The following is a 23,090-nucleotide window of genomic DNA, read 5'->3' on the forward strand; positions in this document are numbered from 1 at the left end:
CACCCACCGCTTGCCTGCCTACCAGCACCCAGTGCTCTGTCCCTCCCTACTGCCTCCATCACGTACCCTCCACCTCTATGCCCCAAACCTACCTCTCCACTCATCTATGCTTCATCGCCACTACCACACTCCATTCCCCATCACCTATCTCTGTGCTCAATCACCACCACACCACCATCTACTCCCCCTGCCCCATCACTATACACTGTAAGGTGAACCAGTGTGAACGCAGTTGGGCTGGTGTCACAGCTAGGCTGGCTGGGTCTATATGTCAGGGATGTAGCCGGTGAGCAGAAGTCAGGAGGAATCGCTAGAGCTGGGTTCAGTACAGGCAAGAGTCAGCTGGGATCAGAGGACCAGGCCAAGGTGAAGCTGGAGTCCAGGCCTGCAGACCTGGGTTCTAGTCCACCAGTCTTTAACTGTCCCTCTTCTTTCAGGGGCACGCTTCCTGAATGGGCACTGGGCTTGGTTTTCCAGTGTGGTCCAGATGAAACTTTTTAACTGGGTCAGGGCATGGACTGGGCACTGAGTTCCAGGAGTGTTCTTCAGTCCTCCAATGTTTAGGGAGTACAGTCTCTTTCTCTGCACTATATAAAGTCAAGGACAGCATGGACCTTATATTCCTCATCTTTGGAAAAGAGAGCGAGAGGGGACATGGACAGCAGTTTTCAGGTATCTAAAGGGTGTCATAGGAGGTGGGAGAAAACTTGTTCACCTTAGCCTCTACGGATAGAACAAGAAGCAATGGGCTTAAATTGCAGCAAGGGGGTTTAGGTGGATATTAGGAAAAGTTCCCACTTCAGGTGGTTAAGGATTGGATAAACTGCCTAGGGAGGTTGTGGAATCTCCATCTCTGGAGATATTTAAGAGTAGGTTAGATAAATGTCTATCTGGGATGGTCTAGACAATATTTGGTCCTGCCATGAGGGCAGGGGACTGGACTCGATGACCTCTCGAGATCCCTTCCAGCCTGACGATCTATGAATCTATGAATGCCTTTGGAGATGGACTGACAGGGGTGGCTGTTGGGATCGATCAGGAAAGGTTAGGTTAGGTGTTAGGTTTCAGGAGGGATAAGTGGAAAAATGACTGAGATCGAGGGAGCTGCAATTTGAAGGTGACAGGGTTGATTTGCTAACCTATCCAGAAGGGTCTAGCATGTGAACTGGCCTATTTGTATGAAGACGTGTTGCTGCAAGTCAGACTTTTTAACCCACTGTGAAAGCTGGGTCTTCCTGGTGTGGATAGTCTGTGTACCACTTATATTCCATTTTTGTGTCTTCGAGGTGGTGCTTAAGCTCCTCATGGATATGATGAATTTATTGGACCGGTTGGAAGCGGCTGGATTCGGGGAGGCTGCTGGCAAGGCCAAGTGGAACCTGTGATTTTCATAGAAGATGCTCTGCCCTGTGCAGGCCTAGTTAGCGTTGGACGAGAACTGGTTCTCCCTTCTTCCTTTGCTGAGTTATCTTGATGGTAGTTGACAAAGCGCCTTAGGTATTGCTCTAGTACTTGGTTCACCCTCTCTGTCTGCCCATTTGTTTGCCGGGTGGTATGTGGAGAAGATAAAAGCATGAATGTCCATTAGCTGAAGTGCTTCACCCCAGAAGCGAGAGACAAACGGCAGGCCTCTGTCTGACATGATATGATCCAAAAGCCCATGAAGGTAGACCACATGAACCACTAAGAGTCAAGCTGTTTTTTCAGCAGAGGGTACGCTGTTACAGGGGATGAAGTGCACTGTTTTGGTCAGTTGGTCTATAACAATTAAAGCTACTGTGTAGCCATCGGAGTCAGGGAGTTCCACTGTGAAGTCCATACTGATTGAGGCCCATGGTATAGATGGGGTCTCCAGGGGTATGAGGATGCTGAGGAGCTTAACAGGAGGCATCTTGGTCCGCGCACACAGGTCACAAGAGTCAACATCGTCCTGGACTTTAGCTTGCGTATGGGGCCACCAGAAGAAACAGGAAGCTGTGTGGAAAGTCTTAAGGAGGCCAAAATGGCCTCCCCATGGAGTGTCATGGCAGAGATGGAGCACTTCTAGCCAGGGGAATGTGTGTGTGCATATTGAGGTAGGTGATCCCATCCTGTGTGGAGCATTGCATTTTGGTTCTGGCTCTTGTTTGCGCAGACTGTTCTGTCATCTCCTGGAATAATGGATTGCCCCACAAAGCAGATCAGATTAGATCAAGCAGGTCTTGGTGGATTTTGGCACAAAGGACGTTCTGAGGCTTTGGGAAACTGAGTGGTTCTTGGTTAGGCTCTTCACCCTCTTGGTATTGACTTTCCTATTCCTGGTTCCTGAGTGATAGGTGATGATGAAATCAAACTGAGAGAAGAATAATGCCCACCTGAGGTGTCTTTGGTTCAAGGCTCAAACCTGAGGCAGATATTCAGAAAAGACTTGCACTGGGTCTTTGGGTCCCTTGAAGAGATGGTACCATTCTTCAAAGGCTGATTTAATTGCAAGTAGCTCCTTATCTAATATTTCCTCATTCTGTTTGGCAGAGTTGAGTTTTCAGGAGTGGTAGGCACAGGGGTGCAACACTTGCTGTGGACTATGCCTCTCAGAGAGTATGATCCCAATGACTACACTGGAGGCATCAGCTTCCACTGTAAATGCTTGGGCTGGGTCTGGATGTGCTAGATGGAAGTGGTGGTGAAAGCAGCTTTGAGCTGTCTGAAAGCATGATGAGCTTCAGGTGTCCAAACAAATTTGACAGCCTTGTGGAGAAGGGGGCTGTTTTCCCTGAGAAGTCTGGAATGAACTGTCAGTAAAAATTTGTGTAGCCCAGGACAGGGGGACCTGAACACTGCCCAACTGCAGATGGCCTCCACCTTCTGGGGGCCCATCTTGATGCTGTCTGAGGAAAGGATGTAACCCAAGAATTCTGTAGGGGACTGGTCAAAGGTACATTTTTCCAGTTGCATGAACAGGCCACGCTTCTGTATCCTTTCCAGGATGGAACAAATGTGGTAACAACGCTGCTTGGGATTATCTGAAAATGCAAGTATGTCATCGAGGTAAATGACTACATGCTGATCCAGTGTGTCTCTAAATACATCACTCACAAAGTGTTGAAAGATCGTGGGAATGCTGGTCAGCCTGAATGGTATTACAAGATATTGAAAGTGCCTATAATGAGTTCAAAGGGCAGTCTTCCATTTTTCTCCTGCTCTGATGCACTCTAGGTTGTAGGCGCCCTGGAGGTCCAGGTGGTGACAACTCTGGCAGTCTGCACACAATCACGTAACTCAGAGATTAAGGACAGGGGATACTAGTTTCAGACCATCACCTGGTTTAGGGCCCAATAGTCTACACAAAGGCGTAATGTTCCATCCATTTTTTTAACGAAAGGACTGGAGCCCCTGCTGAGGAGGTGGAGCACTGGATGAAGTCCTTGGCTAGGTTTTCCTGGATGTACACACACAGGACTGTCAGTTCTGGCTTAGACATTGCATGAATCTGTCTGTAAGAGACCTTCGCCACAGGTTGCAGGTCTATGGGGCAGTCGTAGTCTGGTGTGGAGGTAGCATGTCTGAATTCTGCTTTCCAAAAAATCTGCATAATCCCAATAATTTTGAGGGAGATGGGATTCAGGCTTGGGGATGACTTGTTCTGGCTTGCTGTCACCATCTAGAGTTCCACCACAGCTGCTGTTTTTTCCAATCAGCTGCAGATGCCTAGGATCAGAGGATTGGAGCCAGCTGCATGCAGGCAGACCCTTTGGCAGTATTCAGAGGGGAAGATGCAAGGGTTGTGCTGCTTCAGCCAGGTGATGCTGAGAATTAGGGAGAAGTGTGGAGAATGGATCACATTGAACTGTAGCACTTCCTGATGGCTTTTAGGGGTATTGTTTCCTATGACACTGGCTCTGAAGAAAGTAGGGCCCATCTATCACTTCTACAAAAACTGATATAGGTTTTAAATGGAGGGGGATTTATAGTTCTTGAGCAGCTTTAGCATCTGTGAAATTATTGGTAGCCCCAGAATTGATCAGGGCCCAGTGAGGGGGAATTGGCCTGGCCCCATCCCTGGTACATAACTTTATTCATACTTGGAAGTGTCCTGGATTGGATTTCTCTTGAGGGCTGGGGATACTTCTGGAGAATAAGGTCGTGGTGGTGCCCTGGCTGACTCCCCTATATGGCCTTGTCTCACTCGTTTCCTGATTCCTTGTGGGTCAGGATCTGTGATGAACAAGATATGAAGGCATGTCTGGGCACTCTGCAATAAAAGCATAACGTAATGTACTATCGCTGTTCCTTTTCTTCCAGGGTCAAGGGTTGGTGGCCCAGATCAACCTGCATCAGTTAACAGTTGGGTCCTGGGGTTTTTGATGTAGAGTGTGGGTGAAGCTGTGACAGGGTCCCCCTCCTCTCTTCATTTTGCTCATGCAGCCATTTATTGATGTGGAGGGAGAGGTCAATGAAAGCATCCAAGTGGGTTGGGGTCTCAACGTGGGCTAGCTCATCCTTTACTTCTTCACTAAGTCCAGGCCGAAAATGATTCAGTTGGGCTGTCTTGTTCCACTCGCTCTCAAAACTGGGTGAGTGGGCAACAAAATGGCAGATGAAATTCAATGTTGATAAATGCAAAGTAATGCACATTGGAAAACACAATCCTAACTATACCTATAAAATGATGGGGTCTATATTAGCTGTTACCATTCAATAAAGAGATCTTGGAGTCGTTGTGGATAGTTCTCTGAAAACATCCACTCAATGTGCAGTGGCAATCAACCACAGCGGGGACTTTGAGGAAGGGGTTGGAATGGGGGCAGAAGGGGGTGAAGTCAGGGCGGGGCTGGGGGCAGAGCCGGGTTGAACATTCCCCTGAGCGTGCCATGTTCCCACTCCTCCCCCTCCCTCCCAGCATGCCGTCAAACAGCTGTTTGGCGGCCGCAGGGTGGGAAGCTCTGGGAGGTAGGTGGAGGAGCAGGGATGCGGTTTGCTCAGGGGAGGTGGTGGTGATGGGGAGCTTGGCTGCCAGTGGGTGTAGAGCACCTACTAATTTTTCCCCGTGGGTGCTCCAGCCCTGGAGCACACATGGAGCTGACACCTATGCCTGGCATTGGCCACTGTCAGTAAACAGGACACTGGGCTAGATGGACCTTTGGTCTGACCCAGTATGGCCATTCTTGTGTTCCCATCCAAACATTTGGGTAGTGGTACTGTGGGGCTCTGTTCAAAAGGCAGTGGCCCAATCCAAGCCTGGAGTACAGCATTTTCTTTCTGAGACCATGCTAGCTGCTCGTGAGGTGTCTGATTTTGTGCTAGGAGCTGCATCAATTGGGACCACAGCAGATGGTTCTCGGTTTGGAGCTGTGCAACCTGCTCCTGGAGATCCAGTACTCCATGGGGTCCAGTGGGCAATGGTAGACCCACCCCTTCCATAACCCTGTAATGGGGCTGCTGCAGAGGGGGTCGGGAGGGGTCTGGGCAAACTGTAAGACTAGGACATAGGTGGTCTGGTTTAGCAGTCACTGCTGGGCTGGGATGGGATGATAGTCAGTGAGTGGGAGTCAGAGGAATCACTAGAGCTGGGTTCAGTAAGCAAGAGTCAGGGTCAGAGTCAGGCTGGGGTTGGAGACCAGAAAACAGAGCTAGTACCAGGCTGAAGTCAGGAGGCAAGAGTCAGGGTCATTGTTGGGCTGGGATCAGACACTGGCAATCAGGAGACAAGGTGAAGTCTGGAGTCTCAGCAGGCCCAAAGTCTGTGTGGTTGCCCAGACAACTTCCTGGGGCACCCTTCAGGGTTAAATAGGGTCCTTGGCCAATCAAAATGCTGTGGGGGTCACTCTGCATCGCTTGGGCAATACTTCATGTGGTGCCTGGTCTCCAAAGTGCTCTGCATGGCCTCCTGGTGGCACTGTGGGAATGTCAGCCATCTCAGGGTCTGCAGACCTAGTTCTAGTCCGTGAATGCTTATGTGCACCACCGGGGCCCCCATCACCTACTCCCCCCTCACATCCCTCCCAGTGCCCCCTGCACATCCTCCACCTCTCCCATTGTCCCCCATGGCACTGTCTGACCACTACCCCCTGCCTCTTCCTCACCCAATGGCACAACTTAACGTCCTCTAATCCCACTCTGTCCCCTCCCACACCATGGCACAGCTTGCCCCCTCTGAACTCATCCCCATCCCCGCCCCCGCCCCTGAGAACAGACTGCCTGTGATCCCATCCTCCTGGCACAACCTGCCCCCATTTTGCCTCTTCCCCTGTGCTTCCATGGCACCTAGACTGACCAGGCCTTTATCTTTAGCAGCTTTGTGTGCACAGAGATACCATGCAGTCTTCCCCGACTCACCCCAGTCTGTTCTCTGCTGCTGCTGACCCAGGTAAGGAGCCTTAATCTCTGCTGCCATAACCAGGGGGAGAACAGGGACTTAGAGGGAGAGCTCTTTCCTCACAGTCAGCACTGGCCCCCTTGCCCCAGGGTTGCTCTGGAGGCTGTTGTGCTACAGGTGAGGTCAGAAGTGAATTTGGGGGCATCTTCTCTGTTCTAGTGCCAGCTCCTCAACAGCTCATTGTGATGGGATCTCCAGGGTGCATCCTGGGACTGTGGGACCGCTGTGCTCCCTTAACTCTCCAGCCTGGGCTGTCTCTCTCAAAGCTTTGCTAGTGGCAAGCAGCAAAGCCCTCCAAGCTCTAATATGACTCAGCACAACAGCATGTAAAGCCCCACACCCAGCTAGATTGCGTGAATGCTCCCAGAGCCACTCATGAATCACACAGAGAAAGGCAGCAGCCAAATCCCCCCAGCTCCCAGCACTGTACATCAGGAATATATCGTCTTGTCTTGAGCAGTGCAAATACATTAATTGGTTCCCCACTTCATCAATGGAAAGTGGATCTACACCTGCCTTTGTAAATCTGAGCAAATTTACCACACGCTTCAGGCAAATTCACTTATAAAGATAAACTGTAAAACAAACTTACTCACTACAAAAGATAGATTTTAAGTGATTAGAAGTGATAGGCAAAAAGTCAGACTTAGTTACCAAAATAAAATAAGTGTAACGCCCGCAGACCCTGGTAGTCGGAGGGTGGGATCGAACCTGGGACCTCTGGAGCTAAATGCACAAGCCGCTGCTGCATGAGGTAAAACCATATGGCTGTTAGCTAAGGATCTGGAGCAGAGTCATTCATCTCTCTCTCTAAGTGGTCTTGGTGCACTAGAGAGGACAAAGTACCACACCCAGGAGGTATGTAGGTTATATAAGCACTCAGTCTAAACTCTCACCCTGTTAGATTGGGCAACATCTAGAGCAGGGGTCGGCAACCTTTCAGAAGTGCTGTGCTGAGTCGTCATTTATTCACTCCGATTGAAGGTTTTGTGTGCCAGTAATACATTTTAATGTTTTTAGAAGTTCTCTTTCTATAAGTCTATACTATATACTCAACTATTGTTGTATGGAAAGTAAATAAGGTTTTTAAAATGTTTAAGAAACTTCCTTTAAAATTAAATTAAAATGCAGAGCCCCCCAGACCAGTAGCCAGGAAAATCAGCTCGTGTGCTGCCTTTGGCATGCGTGCCATAGGTTGCAGTTTTTCTCACCCCACTGGCAGTTCATAGTAGACAGGTTTCACCATTGAAACCTGGGCCAGTCTCCTCTGCTGGAGTCTTCAGTCTTCTGAGTGTCCTTCTTGCTTGCAGCGTAGGTGGGGGCAAGAGAAAGGCCAATCATGGGGCCCCTACGTTCTATTTTATATCCTTAGTCCATGTGCTTGGAGAACACAAGTCAGGCATGTCTAGTGGGCATTTCTGAGTCAGAAGGTGAAGCAATACCCTGGTGTGTCTCCTGTGAGTCAGTCATTGAATTGTAACTCCTCTGCTGGACAGTGGCTGGTGATGTCTGTTCAACGCTCACCCCAGTGTTGGTTACCTCCCTTATCATTGCTTCACTCTCTGGAGAACTAGTATCTGGGTGCCTCCCAAACCCACAGCATATTTTGGTGACAACCATATAACATAATTCTCAAAATTTTATGTGTGTGCATGATACACATATTTAGATGGAACAGTGGGTTTCTGCAGATCATAACCTTTCCCCGGATACCTCACATGGCATGCTTTATATGCAATATCACAATTATATATAGATGAAGAATATGGGGTTTCCAGGGCACTCTCCTGAGGTATAGAGTGTCACACTCATTCTTTGCTTTGCTCAGCGTGGGGGTGTGTAGGAATCATCCTCAAACATGCATAGTCTACTGAGGACCATTGTGCCGGCCAGAGTGACCACAGGGTCACACTAGGCATTAGGTACTGAAGTTCCCCCATCTGGCTCAATCCTGCAAATCCACAAATCTCGGAGGCAGCCCTAGGTAGGGTCAAGGCATCCACCCCTTTCCACATGAGCATGGTATACTGGGGTATTTTTGTCCATCCCGGTAACATGGCTGAAGAGGACGCAACCCTGCTTTTGAGTATAATGAGCATCTGAAGGAAGGCCAGATCTGTAAGACAATGACATTCTGCACAAAGTCAAACCGCTTTATGCTCAGGATTTGGTGCTGACAGCACATAAGGAACACCACTAGCCTTTCACCAGGTCTTCAGCAGTACAGAATCCCCAGCAGACCATAGACTAGTTGTCACTCAGCTTTCACTGCATTTTCCGACTCCTTGCAAGCCGAAAGTCCTCCAATAGTACCATGTGCAGCTTGTATACGAGGATCCTGTTGAAGCCGTGAAACACAGATAGGCCACCAAGGATCACATAGGTGGGAGGGAATCTGGACCTGAAGTACAGTGCAGTTGGATGTGGGCAGCATAGGGGGCACCCTCAGCCTTGGGCTGAGCACTTGCTCACTTCTCCTGGTCCTAGCTCATGACTCTGTCCATTTGCAGGTGGCAGAGAGCCCAGGAGCTCCCAGCCAGCAGAGCATGGCTGGGCCTGGGATGTCCGCCAGCGCCTTGCTGCCCAGCTCCAAGAGACAGGCAGGCCTGACCCCCAGCACTTGGATGCGCTCGTGGCAGAGCTGGTTGTTGTGTTTGCGACAGTGCTGCAGAGGAGCAGCCGAAGTGCCTGGCTGCACCTGCTGGATGTCCTGCAGCTCCTCAGCCCGTTCCGGGAGCAGCTGCGTTGCCGGGAGGAGCTGCTGCCCTACCTGGAGAGCCTCTGTTACCAGTACCACCGCAGTCAGGCCCTTGTGTCCGACCTAGATGTCCTGGGAGCCATGGACCAGGCCTTCCTCAGAGACCACTCAGAGCTGTGTGCCCATCCACTTTCTGCACACTGCAGGGATCCATTGCCCCCAGCCAATCTGCTCCCTGTTGGCTCAGAGCCAGCCTTCGCAGGGCAGCCCTGCTCCTTTGTCCTAGAGCAGGAGGTAGAAGAACCAGTAGCCGTGTGCCAGCCAGGCCCAGTGTCTTTACAGGAGCTGCAGAGATGTGTGGGTCTGGTGGGCATGGAGCTGGCTCAGGGTGAGACCCAGTGGAAAGGCAGCCTGGGCCTTATGTCCCTCGCCCTTGGCACAGAGGTGCCTGTGAAGTATTGCTGTGCCAAGCTGAGGTAAGGGCTTCCTCCGCCAAATCCTGGCACCAGGCTCCAGTGTCCTCCCCCAGGGCATGGGCTGCTCTTGTGGGCCCCACAGAGTGCAGGGATCACGCACACTCCCACTTCCCCAGGGCCACAGGGATGCTGGACTGTACTTCCCTGAGCTCAATGTGACTGGAGAGCCTGCCAAATGGTGGTGAGAACTGTGAGCCAGGACTCCTGGGTTCTGTTTTCAGCTCTGGGAGGGGACTAGGGGCTCGGGAGTCCGCTCAGGGGAACTGGGCAGCCAGGAGTCCTAGATATTTTTTCTAGTCCTCCCTGTATGGTGGTCTAAAGGTACAGCCCCCCCCCCCCCGGGGGAGTGAGTGTCTCTCCAGGACTGTGAACATGCAAATCCTAGGCGAACTGAGTGTGGCATCTCAGCTGGCCGCCTCCCTCCCCACTTCTCCCACCTGCACCCTGGAGAGGGAGCTGGCTCTGGACATTGGATGACCTCTGCCCTGGAGGCTGGAGCTCTCACAGTCATCCCGTCTTCACTGCAGGCTCCTACCAGATCCAGGTCAAGATGCTGCTGCACCCACCCCACAGGTGGTAGAAGGAGAGCAGGGCTTCTCCTGGCAGTCCCTGACGGGGCTCCGGGCTGCTGAGATTTTTGTGAGAAACAGGCACTTGGGGAAAATCAACTTTGTCTACCTCAACATTGCTCCCAACAGGCACTTCAGGTAACTGCACCCCAAACTCACCCCCCCCTGCACCCACACTGCCCCTACCAGGCACTTCCCTAGCGCTGTGTTAGCCTCTGGGATGTCAGGCCTGGTGCCCCCAGTGGTGCTGCAGGGCTCAGTGCCTTGCTGGCTTCCCTATGGCAGGGGCAGGGGTATGTGTGGATGGGTGGAGCAGCCAGGTCCTGTTTCCTCTTTCCATGTAGGGCCTTGTATTTTCCTTTCTCCATACAGGCCCTACGACCTAGTTGTGGTTCCTAAGCACCAGGCCAGCTCCCAGCACTATGTCTTCTCCCCCTTTGGGGTGCTGCATGTGCACCCTGAAGAAGGTGCTGAGGCCCTGACACTTGGAGAGTGGCACCGAGAGGCCACACTGTGGCAGCTATTCCAGTGCATCCCCTTCTTCAGGCACTGTCTCGTCCGCAAAGCCTTTGCCTGGTGAGTGGTGGGTGCCCCTTGCTGAAGGGCACTGTAGAGGAACCTGCGAGGGATCCCAACCTCCACACTGAGCTCAGAGGATGGGGCCTGGGGGCCTGAGCCCTGGATGCAGGGGGCCTATATTACATGTGTTGGGTCAGGACCTGAGGTATTAGGTTAGCTGACCCCCATTAGCAGCTTACAGGATCTGCACTTGACGGTTCTGGCTGCAGGCACATGGGCTGGAGCCCAGGGATGTGGGCAAGGTGGGACCAATAGCAGCAGGTCGGCATGGAGCCCCTTGTTGTTGTGCAGTGTCTCTCACCTCCCTGAGCCTAACCCCTCCTCTCAGCATGGCACAGCTCCTAGTTTCACCCTCCTTCCCCTGTAGCTGGTGGCAGAATGTGAGGCACCTGCAGCTGCTGAGACGCCAGGAAGCCCTAAGCAAGCACCTGCTCCTGGCTGTGCCCCACTTTGGAGCAGCGCTGCTCCACATCTCCAGGTGAGAAGATGTCTGTGTGTTTGTGTGGGGGGGAGGCGTGTCCTTGCCCCAGCCAGGACCTTGACTGAGAGCAGCCCCTGTCCAGGCTGGTGCTGCTCCCCTTGGAATCCCAGCTGAGAACACCCTGCACTGGAGGCCCGAGGCCCTGGATGTAGCCTTATCTATAGCTTGTGGTTACTTTAACCTATTCCCACCCCAAGGGCCAGCCTCGGAGACAAGCTACAGGAGAGAGGTCACCAACACATTGGGCCCCACGGTGCACCACAGAGACTCTCTAGTGCTCTTTCCACAATAATTCCGTTTATTAATCGACCAAACAATGCATATGCTGCAGTCTGGTAATGCGGAGAGAGACCCATACAGAATGGTGTTAGTCTTCATCATCATCATCGTCCTCACCAATGAGCATCCTCCTGGCATCTTCCCCCAGCCAAGGCACGCAGGCTGGGGTACACCCACTGGGGTTCACACACATTTATGAAGGTTTGAACCCCTTTTCTGTATTTGAACTTCCACACCTCACTACTTTTGGGGTGCCCCATCTTTCATAGGCTAACGCATTAATATTTACGTCACCTTAGCGTGGTAGACACAGGTGATTACCTTAAGGCAGTCTCGAACATTTCACCCTGACTAGCAGTGTTTGTCTTGTGGCATCTACTGTCTTTCATAGACATTAGTGTGGAAACTCTGCAATTATTTTCAAAACATCAGCATCAGCAGCGCACACACAGGCTCAGCCGGTTTGTTAACATGCAATGCTACAACATTCAGTAATAGTTACTTTTCACCTCTTTGTCCTAAATATGCCTGATACCTTTTATCCTGGGTTATGCAGAAGACAGAACACCCCTGCCTCTTTAGATTCTCCAGTGGTCCTCACTGAGTCCTTTCTCCCCAAGCAGGGGGCCGGAGGAGCCTCTGTGGGGCTCTTCCCTTCAGGGGCCAGTTCTCTTCACACTCCTGGCTCCCTTTGGGCTCACAGGGGACATTTGACCTTAGGGTCAGCTCTCCAGGGGTGCTGTGAGCAGAGCCTTGGGGTGTAAGGGCTGAGGCCCCAGCCAGTGAGCTCAGGGTTCCTGCACTGGATGCCAGGAAGGGTCCCTTGCTGGCTTCTACACTCCGCTTACCCTTGACTGCCTGGGGCTGAGTGCCCAGGGAGGCTGGTTGTCCCCATGGCCCTGTTTGATGGATCCTGTTTCCTTCTAGACTCCTGCAGGAGCTAAGATCTGTACACTGGCTGCCCCAGGATGACTCCAAATGCTACACCTTCCCGGAGCTACAGTGGGCCCTGGCTCAAGAGAATGGCCGTGCTCGAGGCCTGCTCAGAAGGTTCCTCACACTCTGCTCAGCCATTCTTGAGCTGGTAAGGCAGGGTTGGAGCCTTGTGGAGACTCTCTACATTTGTTCTCTCCCTGTACTCCCAGTGCCCCTTGGCTTCTCTCCCTGAGTGTCTCCTGCTGGGAGGGGTCAGAGCTCCACAACCCCACTGCCAATGTTCCTGCCCTGCTCCCTGTAGTGCCCTCTGATGGGAGCTCCCCCCACAGCCAGCACCACTGCTTTGCTCCCTACAGCTCCTCCTGCAGGGAATGGCCAGGAGCTCCACAACCCCACTGCCAATGCTCCTGCCTTGTTCCCTGTAGTGCCCTCTGATGGGAGCTCCCCGTGCAGTCAGCACCACTGCTCTGCTTCCTACAGCTCCTCCTGCAGGGAATAGTCAGGTGCTCCACAACCCCACAGCCAATGTTCCTGCCCTGCTCCCTGTAGTGCTCCTCCAGTGCTGGGAGTTTCCCCTACACAGGTCCTCCTCTCCCATGGAAGCTCCACACCTGCCCTATGGACCCTACAATTCAAGGTTTTAGGCTCCTGGTTTGGCTGGGAAAGCTCTGGGAGCTCTCAGGGTTGTGTTCCCCAGTCAAACCAGGGAACAGTGCTTCTGCCATGCTTGATGTTTCTATCACAGACCTTTTAGGACCCTCTCTCTCCATCCCAGAGCAGCAAGAAAGAGTCTCCTGGAATAATGTGGGGCTCCATAGCGGGGAGAGATTTGGGCAGCTCCCTTCACTCCTTCCCCATCCCACCCTGAGCCTGACAGGAAGATAGGTCTGTGCAGGGAACCTGCCTTCTCAGCCCTGCTGTGTCCATGTCCTTGCAGGTGCGGGATGACACCTACAAGACAGTGCACGGGCTGCAGACCCAAGTGCAGCGCTACAAGCTCTACATCACCAAGGAGTCCCTGTATAAGCAGAGAGTCCAGTACAGGGACCTGGAGAGGAGGCTGAAGGAAGCCGAGTTCTGGATGCAGAGGCTGGGCAGCCTGGCCCAGCTAGTGAACCTCCTGACTTGCCAGAACCTGGTCTCCATCGTGCAGGAGGAAGTCACAGCGTTCGTCAGCAACGTCATGAAGGTGAGGCAGGAAAGAGGAGGCTGGAGGCTCAGAGTGTTCCGTGCCCTCGACCTGACTCTTTTTCAGTCTGACATTGGCATAGATTCAAAGAGTTGAAGGCCAGACAGGACTATTAGGTCGCCTAGTCGGACCTACTGGTAGCACAGGCCAGAGATTCCTGCCCAGTTCCCCCTGTACTGAACCCAGTCACTTGTGTTTAGCTAAAGCAGCGGTCTCCAAACTTTGGAGGGCCATACTAGCCCCTTAACACCCCTGTCTGTGCCCCTTGGAACCGTGGCCATGAGGGATGTGGACGGGGTAAGAGAACCAAGGCTGGGGCCACAGCCAGGGGTGGGTCTGGGGCCAGGCTGCGGTGGGGACTGGCGGCTGGGGCCACAGCCCGGTGCGGCTATGCCCCCAGCCCTGCCCCTGCCCCCAGGCTGGGAACAGAGCAGCAGCCAAGGCTGAGGGCAGGGCCAGGTTTGGGAACAGAGCAACAGCCGGGCTGGAGACTGGGGCCAGGGCCAGGTGCAGGGCTGGGAACTGGGTGGGGATGCAGCTGTGAGTGGGGCCAGATCAGAGCTGAGAGTGAGGAGTGCCACCCAGCCCCTCCTTCCTGCTGCCCATGGGGACTGGTGTGGGCCCTGCTGCCCCCCCCCAAGGTTCCTCTGGCCCCCCTGAGGGGCGCACTTCACAGTTTGGGGACCTCTGAGCTAAACCATCTTCCAGAAAGGCATTGGATCGGAAATAGAAGACTTCATGAGATGGAGATGTCTGGCTGTCTTGCCAGTGTTTTCCACAGGAATTGAAATTAGGGGGGGTGTTTGAATTTTACCGGTGCGGGGGCAGGATGTGTCAGGGCCGATGAGAGGTGAGACTGTGAGGATGTAGGTGGCCTGTATGGCACCATAGTAAAAACTGAAAAATGTTTCATGACTATTTTATTAGATTTAACTTATGTTTTAAAATCATCACACAAATTAAAGTTGGTTACTCAAGCCTTCTATGAAGCACTACATCTACATCCTTCTTGGTTTCTTGTTATAATTTTGCACAACTCTGTTAATGAACTTCTTGAATGCAACACGTTCATCTTTGGTGGCTTCTCATATGTCCAGTACTTCCATCCCTTCAATTGATATGCTCATTAGTTCATTCACATGATCAAGCAGAAGGTGACTTCTTACAGAACACAAAATTCTATTCAGTGATGAAAAAGAACGCCCAACTGTAGCTGTTGTGACTGGGAGTAGCAAGAGATGAATTCCTACTTCTTTCATCCCAGGAAACATAATACAAAGATCGGTTCAAGCCACTAGTGATGATAAAAAATAAGTTGAAGTTAAATCTTCATTCGTTCATCGTATGATATTCCACTCTGTGTTCAAATTCTCTATTCTGTCCTGAGCACATGGCAGTCCCATTGCTGGTAGTGCCTCACTCCACTCAACTCTCAGCTTTTACAGATCCCTGTCCTATAAAACACTGTGTAGAGGTTGAGTAGAATCTAGAAGTTGCTGTTGTAGATTTTTAAGAATCAAGTCTGTGTACTTTTTCAGTTGTCTTAACAAACACTTCTTGTCCTCTTCACTTAAGGGTTCAATATAAATGCCTTCATTCGTCAACTTCTGGACTGAAGTCTTTGCTGCTTCCAGTACTTTTTCAATGGATAGCTCTCTGATTGATCCAAATGTAGCTTCTATTGCTGGACAAAGATCTACTACTGTTGTAGCAGATGCCTGGATGAAATTGTTTAATGACCCAAGTGTTTCAACAGTAGACTTTGAGAGAGAGAGAATGGCAATAGTCTTCTCTGAATGTAGCAGAGAAAGTAATCCACCAGCCTCACTACTTAGATCCATCCCGTCTTGGTAGATACCGTAAATACCTGTTCATAAGCTGAATATTTTTGGTAAAAAAGTGACACATCAAAGAGCGGGGGTGGGCTTATAAATGGGTCTACACCAAAATTTGATGATTTTAAACTCTATGGAGTCATTGAATTGAATATCTAATACACTGTCATTTTGTTTACCTGGCGCGCCACTTCCCACAGCTCCCATTGGCTGGGAATGGTGAACTGTGGCCACAGGGAGCTGAGGGGCTCCATGTCTGCAGATGCTCCAAGTAAACAAATGTCCCGACATTCCAGCGGCTTACCCTTATGGCCGGGAGCCAGAGTTTGCCAACCCCTGAAATATAGGGTCGACTTATGAAAGGGTCATACAGTTTTTGCTATTTTTATCTAACCATCTTGGGGGGTTGGCTTATAAACAAACGGGCTAATGAACGAGTATATACAGTTCTTTCAAAAGACAGTAATAATGGCTGGAGTAATTTTAAGACAACAGCCAAGGATCACTCATGAGAAAGCCAGAGAGTTTTCCCAGGTTGGACTAATTTGAACTTCAGTCCCAGTGTATCTTCTATATTTTCCAAGATACTCAGTCTTTTTGGACTCTTGCTGAAAAAAGAATATGATGAAGAAATTAAATTTATAGCTTTTTAAATGTCTTTTGAAGAGTCTGCTGCTCGTACTAGCGCTATTGGAGTAGATGGCCTCTGCAGTGTGTATAGGAGAGATTAGGGTTACACTTTTCTCTAAGCAAAGCTTGTACTCCGCCATGTCTTCCAGAGAAGTTTGCAGCTCCATCAAATGCACAAGCAGCCATCTGTTTGGGGTCCAATTGACAAGCATTTAACTCTTCTAAGATGTGGGTTGTCACAGATGCAGCTGATGTGTCTTCTATAACTTGAACATCTAGAATTGCATCTACTGGCCTACCCCTGACATCAAGATGACTTAATACTTGGTGTCCATTTGCATCGGTGCATTCATTAGCCATGTATGAAAATTTTTTGAATGTGGTGAGAGTCTTTCACTGTTGCACCACATGCTTCTAGCCAGTCAGTTGAGTTTCTTGCAGAAAGACAGTGAGCATTTGCTGTCTTGTTCGGAACCAGTGTTCAACTTCAGGATGAACAAGTGGCAATACACTTAATATTGGCCTCCAGTTCGTAGTGTGTGGTATCTCTTGCTTAAATAGATAGTATGATGCCACAGCCATGTTTGTTCGCATGAACTGTGTTGTGTCTCCAGCATTCTTAACAGCCTCATTAACACTCAGCGGTGTTGTCCTTGGTCAGAGGAGACTCAGAGTTCAGAGATGCTTTCACATGAGTTCAGCTCCCAGGTCGGAGGGCAAGAAGGCACCTTTCTCATTCCTCCAGCTGCTCACTGTTCGCTCTGGTCACTGTTGTTCGTTGTGCCACCTTTCACTTCATTGCTTTGTTGCCAATGGCCCTGCACAGTCACCTTCTGCTGCCACCTGCCACTGTGACCTCTGTGAGTTGGTTTCTTGAGGTTCCACCCAGATCTCAGTGATTTCAGCTGAGCTCTCAGTGTGGGAACCCCGCAGCTAGTCCAGACTGGGCCACCTCTTCCACATAAACACTGTCCCACAGCAGATCTAAGTGCTTAGACCTAATTACCAGCTCTACTGGTCACTTAACAAAACAAAAGACTGTCTATGGCTGGAGTGGGCAAACTTTTTGGCCCGAGGGCCACATAGGGGTATGGAAATTGTATGGTGAGCCATGAATGCTCACAAAATTGGAGTTGAAGTATGGGAGGGAGGGAGGGAGGACTCTGGCTGGGGGTAAGGGCTCTGGGGTGGGACTAGAAATTAGGAGTTCAGGGTGCAGGAGAGGGCTCTGGGCTGGGGCAGGGGGTTGCGGTGTGTGTGGGGGGTGAGGGCTCTGGGTTCCATGAGGGTGGGACTGAGGGGTTTGGAGAGCGGAAGGCAGATCAGGGCTGGGGCAGGGGGTTGGGGCATGGGAGCAGGTCTGGGGTGCAGGCTCTGCGCGGCACTTACCTCAAGCAGCTCCCAGAAGCAGCGGCATGTCCCTGCTCTGGCTCCTATGCGGAGGAGCAGCCAGGTGGCTCTGTGCACTGCCCTGTCTGCAGGCACCACCCCTGCACCTCCCATTGGCCCCGCTTGCTGGCCAATGGGAGCTGTGGAAGCAGTGCTTGTGGCAGTGTGCGGGGCCCCCATGGCTGTCCTTGCACATAGGACCTGGAGGAGGGATGTGCTGCTGCCTCCAGGAGCTATGCGGAGCAAGCCCCCAACCCTGCTCCCCAGCAAGGGCTCGAGGGCCGGATTAAAATGTCTGAAGGGCTGGCTGCAGCCCCGGGGCGGTAGTTTGCCCACCCTGATCTATGGAGCCTAATCAGTTCTGTATTTAAGCAGTGGAGAGGGGCAGGTCAAATAATACTTGTGACTCAGGCAGACCATCAGCCAAAACACCTGTCCCCACCCTCTCTCTTGATGCCCTCAATCAGCACAGGCTAAGTACAGTTCTACTGCCCTTTACTCATACAATAAGAATAACATTTCATTTACTGTCTGCCTCCCCCGCATTCAAGTGATTTGTAACCCAACCCCAGCCAAAAATCTATCACTTGGGCAACACAGCTCTGTTTGCTGGATACCTAGGTAGATTAAGTGTGAATGTAAATACAGCCTGGTCCTGAAGCCTTTCCCCCCAACCCCCAGCTCATCACTAGCTGTCAGGGAGAGCTCATTTAGATCTTGCTTACAGATCATAATTTGAAATGATTAGGTTGGCCAACATCACCGAAGTTGGGCTAGGTGTGAGTTCTGTACTTCGATTTCACCAATTAATGATCAAGTATGAATCCCTGAAGTACTTTTAACAGCCTGAACATTGAGTCCTAGACAGTCCCCTTGGGTACGCCACTCTGTCTTGTCATCTGAGTCCCAGGGCCAGCCCATGGGGAGCTCAAATGACACCTCCATGCCCTCTTGCTTGGGCCAAAACTTTGAAAAGTCTCAATTCTGCCTTCTTGTTCTGCTCCTCTCATGGTACTGCTCTACTACCTACCCCAATAAAGGAGAACTAACAACTTAAAATACCTTCTTCAAAAATGTTAATCATAGAATCATAGAATATCAGGGTTGGAAGGGACCTCAGGAGGTCATCTAGTCCAACCCCCTGCTCAAAGCAGGACCAATTCCCAAATAATCATTCCAGCCAGGGCTTTGTCAAGCCTGACCTTAAAAACCTCTAAGGAAGGAGATTCCACCACCTCCCTAGGTAACCCATTCCAGTGCTTCACCACTCTCTGAGTGAAAAAGTTTTTCCTAATATCCAACCTAAACCTCCCCCACTGCAACTTGAGACCATTACTCCTTGTTCTGTCATCTGCTACCACTGAGAACAGTCTAGATCCATCCTCTTTGGAACCCCCTTTCAGGTAGTTGAAAGCAGCTATCAAATCCACCCTCACTCATTCTTCTCTTCTGCAGACTAAGCAGTCCCAGTTCCCTCAGCCTCTCCTCATAAGTCATGTGCCTCCAGCCCCCTAATCATTTTTGTTGCCCTCCGCTGGACTCTCCAGCTTTGCATTTCACATCCTTCTTGTAGTATGGAGCTGTTGATGATGCGGTTCTGGCGGGACCCAACTGAAGTGCCAATTAGGACCAATTGCTTAAACAGGGCAGTTACAGCCCTAGGCTGGGGTTTTTCCACCCTCTAAGGCAAACCAAACCAGCCAGACAAAAAGAATGCTTTGGTTTCACCCCACTGGCTAACCACAAGTCACACAAGCAATTTCCTTAGACTCCCAGTATCACCACCAGTGCCACTCGTCCTGGGATGAATGGTTATGAAAACCAACACCCCAATAAAAGAAAAAGGTTCTCTCGATCCCAAAGGAAAGTCAAGCCCCAGACCCAGGTCAATATACACATCAGATCTTACCCACAAATCACGCTGTTGCCAATCCTTTAGAATCTAAAATCTAAAGGTTTATTCATAAAGGGAAAAAGGTAGAGATGAGAGCTAGAATTGGTTAAATGGAATCAATTACATACAGTAATGGCAAAGTTCTTAGTTCAGGCTTGTAGCAGTGATGGAATAAACTGCAGGTTCAAATCAAGTCTCTGGAGTACATCCCCAGCTGGGATGGGTCATCAGTCCTTGTGCAGAGCTTCAGTTTGTAGCAAAGTCCCTCCAGAGGTAAGAAGCAGGATTGAAGACAAGATGGAGATGAGGCATCAGCCTTTTATAGGCTTTTCCAGGTGTAAGAACCTTTTTGTTCTTACTGTGGAAAAATTTACAGCAAAATGGAGTCTGGAGTCACATGGGCAGTCCCTGCATACTTTGCTGAGTTACAAGGCATATCTGCCTCTCTCAATGGGTCAATTGTGTAGCTGATGGTCCTTAATGGGCCATCAAGCAGGCTAGGCAGAGCTAACACCAACTTGTCTGGGATGTTTTCCCAGAAGCACAGCACAAATTTGAAATACAGACAGTATAGAGCCAATACTATAACTTCAACTACAAAAATGATACATACATAGACAGCATAATCAAACCAGCAACCCATAACCTGGTCTTAGACACCTTATATGACCCCCTTTACATGCCCCTACTTATAGAGCCCAAAATCCCATTAGCCTTCTTGACAACAAGGGCACACTGTTGACTCATATCCAGCTTACAAACTCGTCCACTGTAACCCCTAGGTCTTTTCTGCAGAAATTGCTTCCTAGCATTCGTCCCTAGTCTGTAACAGTGCATGGGATTCTTTCCATCCTAAGTGCAGGACTCTGCACTTGTCCTTGTTGAACCTCATCAGGTTCTTTTGGCCCAATCTCCTCTAATTTGTCTAGGTCCCTCTGTATCCTATCCCTACCCTCCAGCATATCTACTCCTCCTCCCAAGTTTAGTGTCATCTGCAACTTGCTGAGAGTGCAGTCCACACCATCCTCCAGGTCATTAATGAAGATATTGAACAAAACAGGCCCCAAGGACCGACCCTTGGGGCACTCCACTTGAAACCAGCTGCTGCCACTAGACATGGAGCCGTTGATCACTACCTGTTGAGCCCGACGATCTAGCCAGCTTTCTATCCACCTTATAGTCCATTCATTCCAGCCCATACTTCTTAACTTGCTGACAAGAATACTGTGGGAGACCGTGTCAAAAGCTTTGCTAAAGTCAAGGAATAACATGTCCACGGCTTTCCCTCATCCACAGAGCCCAGTTATTCTCCTCATAGAAGGCAATTAGGTTAGTCAGGCATGACTTGCCCTTGAATGAATCCATGCTGACTGTTCCTGATCACTTTCCTCTCCTCTAAGTGCTTCAGAATTGTTTCTTTGAGGGACCTGCTCCATGATTTTCCAGGACTGAGGTGAGGCTGACTGGCCTGTAGTTCCCCGGATCCTCCTCCTTCCCTTTTTTTAAAGATGGGCACTATATTTGCCTTTTTTCCAGTAATCTGGGACCTTCTAATGGCAGGCTGTTCGCCAGAGTTTTCAAAGATAATGGCCAATGGCTCTGCAATCACATCCGCCAACTCCTTGCAGCACTGTCGGATCATGGCCCCAGGGACTTGTGCTCGTCCAGTTTTCTAAAATAGTCCCGAACCACTTCTTTTCTCACTAACTTTCAAATGGCCTGAACAGAAAATATAACTTTTTTGTCTGCATAGTAAACACTGGCATCTTTATCTGTTTGAATAATCAAAGTGGTGCTTTCCATGCCTTCTTGGTTGCAAAGATTTGAAGCATTGCCCTTCCTGAAGGTTCCACCAATTCTGGGGAACCAGCTCATGCTCCATTGGAGGTTGCAAGGCCGACCAGCCTCCTGTCCTTGAACCTCATTGTGCTGGGCCGTATAGATGTGTTTTTATTTGGCTTCAGCTTGGAGAAGCTGCATTCTCCACTGACAACTGTTTCCAGGGAAGTGTTTAAGTATGCACAGAGTAACTAAATGCATTTGGAAAGAGGGGTAGTCATCTTGTTTGTGTACATATATTCCAGAACAGCCTTTGGAGTTGATCCTGTGAAATATCAGAAAGGGTTTTCAGTTTCATCACCTAAATCACTTGTATCAATATGGACTGTTCATGTCATCTTGTGTCAACACTGTTTTTCAATGTATTGTACTGGTGTAGGTCTTCTTCAGGTAACTACAGTGTGGAGTTTTGGAATATCCTACAACGTCCCAAATATCACTGCTGGTTTCCTTGACCTGCAGAAACGTTCTTTCAGCTATTCTATTGCACAATCTAGCACCTGGTTAAAGAATTCAACTTTGAATTGTTGTTTTGGGTCTCTTATGGGATTATTCTATGCCTCTAATGTAATCAAAATGTCTTTTTCTTTGGTGACTTTGTATTCTTGAATGGGTCTACAGTCATGGACCAGCTTCAGTGTGAACCAGCTTCCGTGGATCTGCCAACTTCTGTGCACGTTTCAGAACGTTTTTTTGAAATCCATCCTCTGACCGTTAATACTGTAGATATGACTTTGCTTTGTCCATTTGTTGTCCATTGCTCCAGAACTATATCCAAGGTCAACACTTGGAGGTTCTTGATTAAACATTTAGGATTTCAAAACAGTATGTCAGGCTACAACACTAAGCCACACAAAATTGTGAACAGTTATGTTTTATGTTTCTGGTGATTCCATTTCTCTCTTGCCACTAAGACTTCTCCCATTGAACAGTTCCTGTCATAGCATTATCCTCCATAATGGCAACTATGGCATCATCTATCTTCCCATTTGGTTTTGATAGTCTTTAAACCTCCTCCACTCGACTTAGAAGACATTGTGTGGCACTCAGTGGTTTCAGTGTCAGAGAGTATGTTCCCAGATGTTGCTTCAAACAAAAGTGAAATCAGCGACTTGATACAGAAAATTGAAAAGACATGTAGATGCTTTGAATTACATTAAAAAGCAGATTTAGGCAGCCTCACTAGAAGCTGAGCTGCTGGGTGACCACCAAAGTTCAATGAATGAGAACTGCATGGGACAAAAAGCTCAGGGTTGTAAAGATTCTCAGATCCGTGTCTGCACTCCTGTTCTTTCCTCTCATGTTGGCACCATTATCATAGCCCTGACCTCTCCACGTCAGGGCTATTGCAATTCCCATATCTTCCAGCTGCTTAAGAAGCACATTTGATTCATTACTAGCTCCTGTAGTATCATCCTCGTGTCAATAGAATTCTAGAAAAAATGCTCTCTGACAGTCACGCCTCATCGCAGGGACCTGATGGACTGAGAGCATCAATGGGACACAATCATTCTGTGGTACAAAATATATCGCACTTAAGGACAGAACAGGTCTATTGCAAGGTGGGGAGTGGCACTATATGTGAAAGAAAAATGAAGATCAAATGAAGTAAAAATCTTAAGTGAATCCACATGTTCCACTTTCAGAATCTCTTATGGATAGAAATTTCATGCTCTAATAAGAATATAACAGTAGAGATCTATTATCGACCACCTGACCAGGACAGTGACAGTGATAGTGATGATTAAATGCTAAGGGAAATTAGAGAGGCTATCAAAATTAAGAACTCAATAATAGTGGGGGATTTCAATTAATCCCCATATTGACTGGGAACATTTCACTTCGGGACGAAATGTAGAGATAAAATTTTTGATACTTTAATGACTGCTTCAGGGAGCAGCTGATACAGGAACAACAGGGGAGAGGCAACTCTAGATTTAA

The 23,090-nt window shown here is 49.6% G+C and overlaps 1 protein-coding gene across 1 annotated transcript in view; it reads left to right on the forward strand.

Annotated features, from left to right (window-relative positions):
* Window positions 1-6,242: 6,242 nt before the first annotated feature.
* DNHD1 (dynein heavy chain domain 1) overlaps window positions 6,243-23,090 on the forward strand; it is a 65,632-nt gene continuing 48,784 nt past the window's right edge. The window contains exons 1-7 of the mRNA XM_075061881.1: window positions 6,243-6,346; window positions 8,866-9,529; window positions 10,057-10,236; window positions 10,471-10,674; window positions 11,045-11,155; window positions 12,365-12,521; window positions 13,311-13,562. Coding sequence (XP_074917982.1) covers window positions 6,295-6,346; window positions 8,866-9,529; window positions 10,057-10,236; window positions 10,471-10,674; window positions 11,045-11,155; window positions 12,365-12,521; window positions 13,311-13,562 — 1,620 coding nt within the window. The 5' untranslated portion in view covers window positions 6,243-6,294. The remainder of the gene's footprint in view (window positions 6,347-8,865; window positions 9,530-10,056; window positions 10,237-10,470; window positions 10,675-11,044; window positions 11,156-12,364; window positions 12,522-13,310; window positions 13,563-23,090) is intronic.

Source organism: Chelonoidis abingdonii, chromosome 1 (genome assembly GCF_003597395.2).
Source record: "Chelonoidis abingdonii isolate Lonesome George chromosome 1, CheloAbing_2.0, whole genome shotgun sequence".
Classification (NCBI taxonomy): Eukaryota; Metazoa; Chordata; order Testudines; family Testudinidae; genus Chelonoidis; species Chelonoidis abingdonii.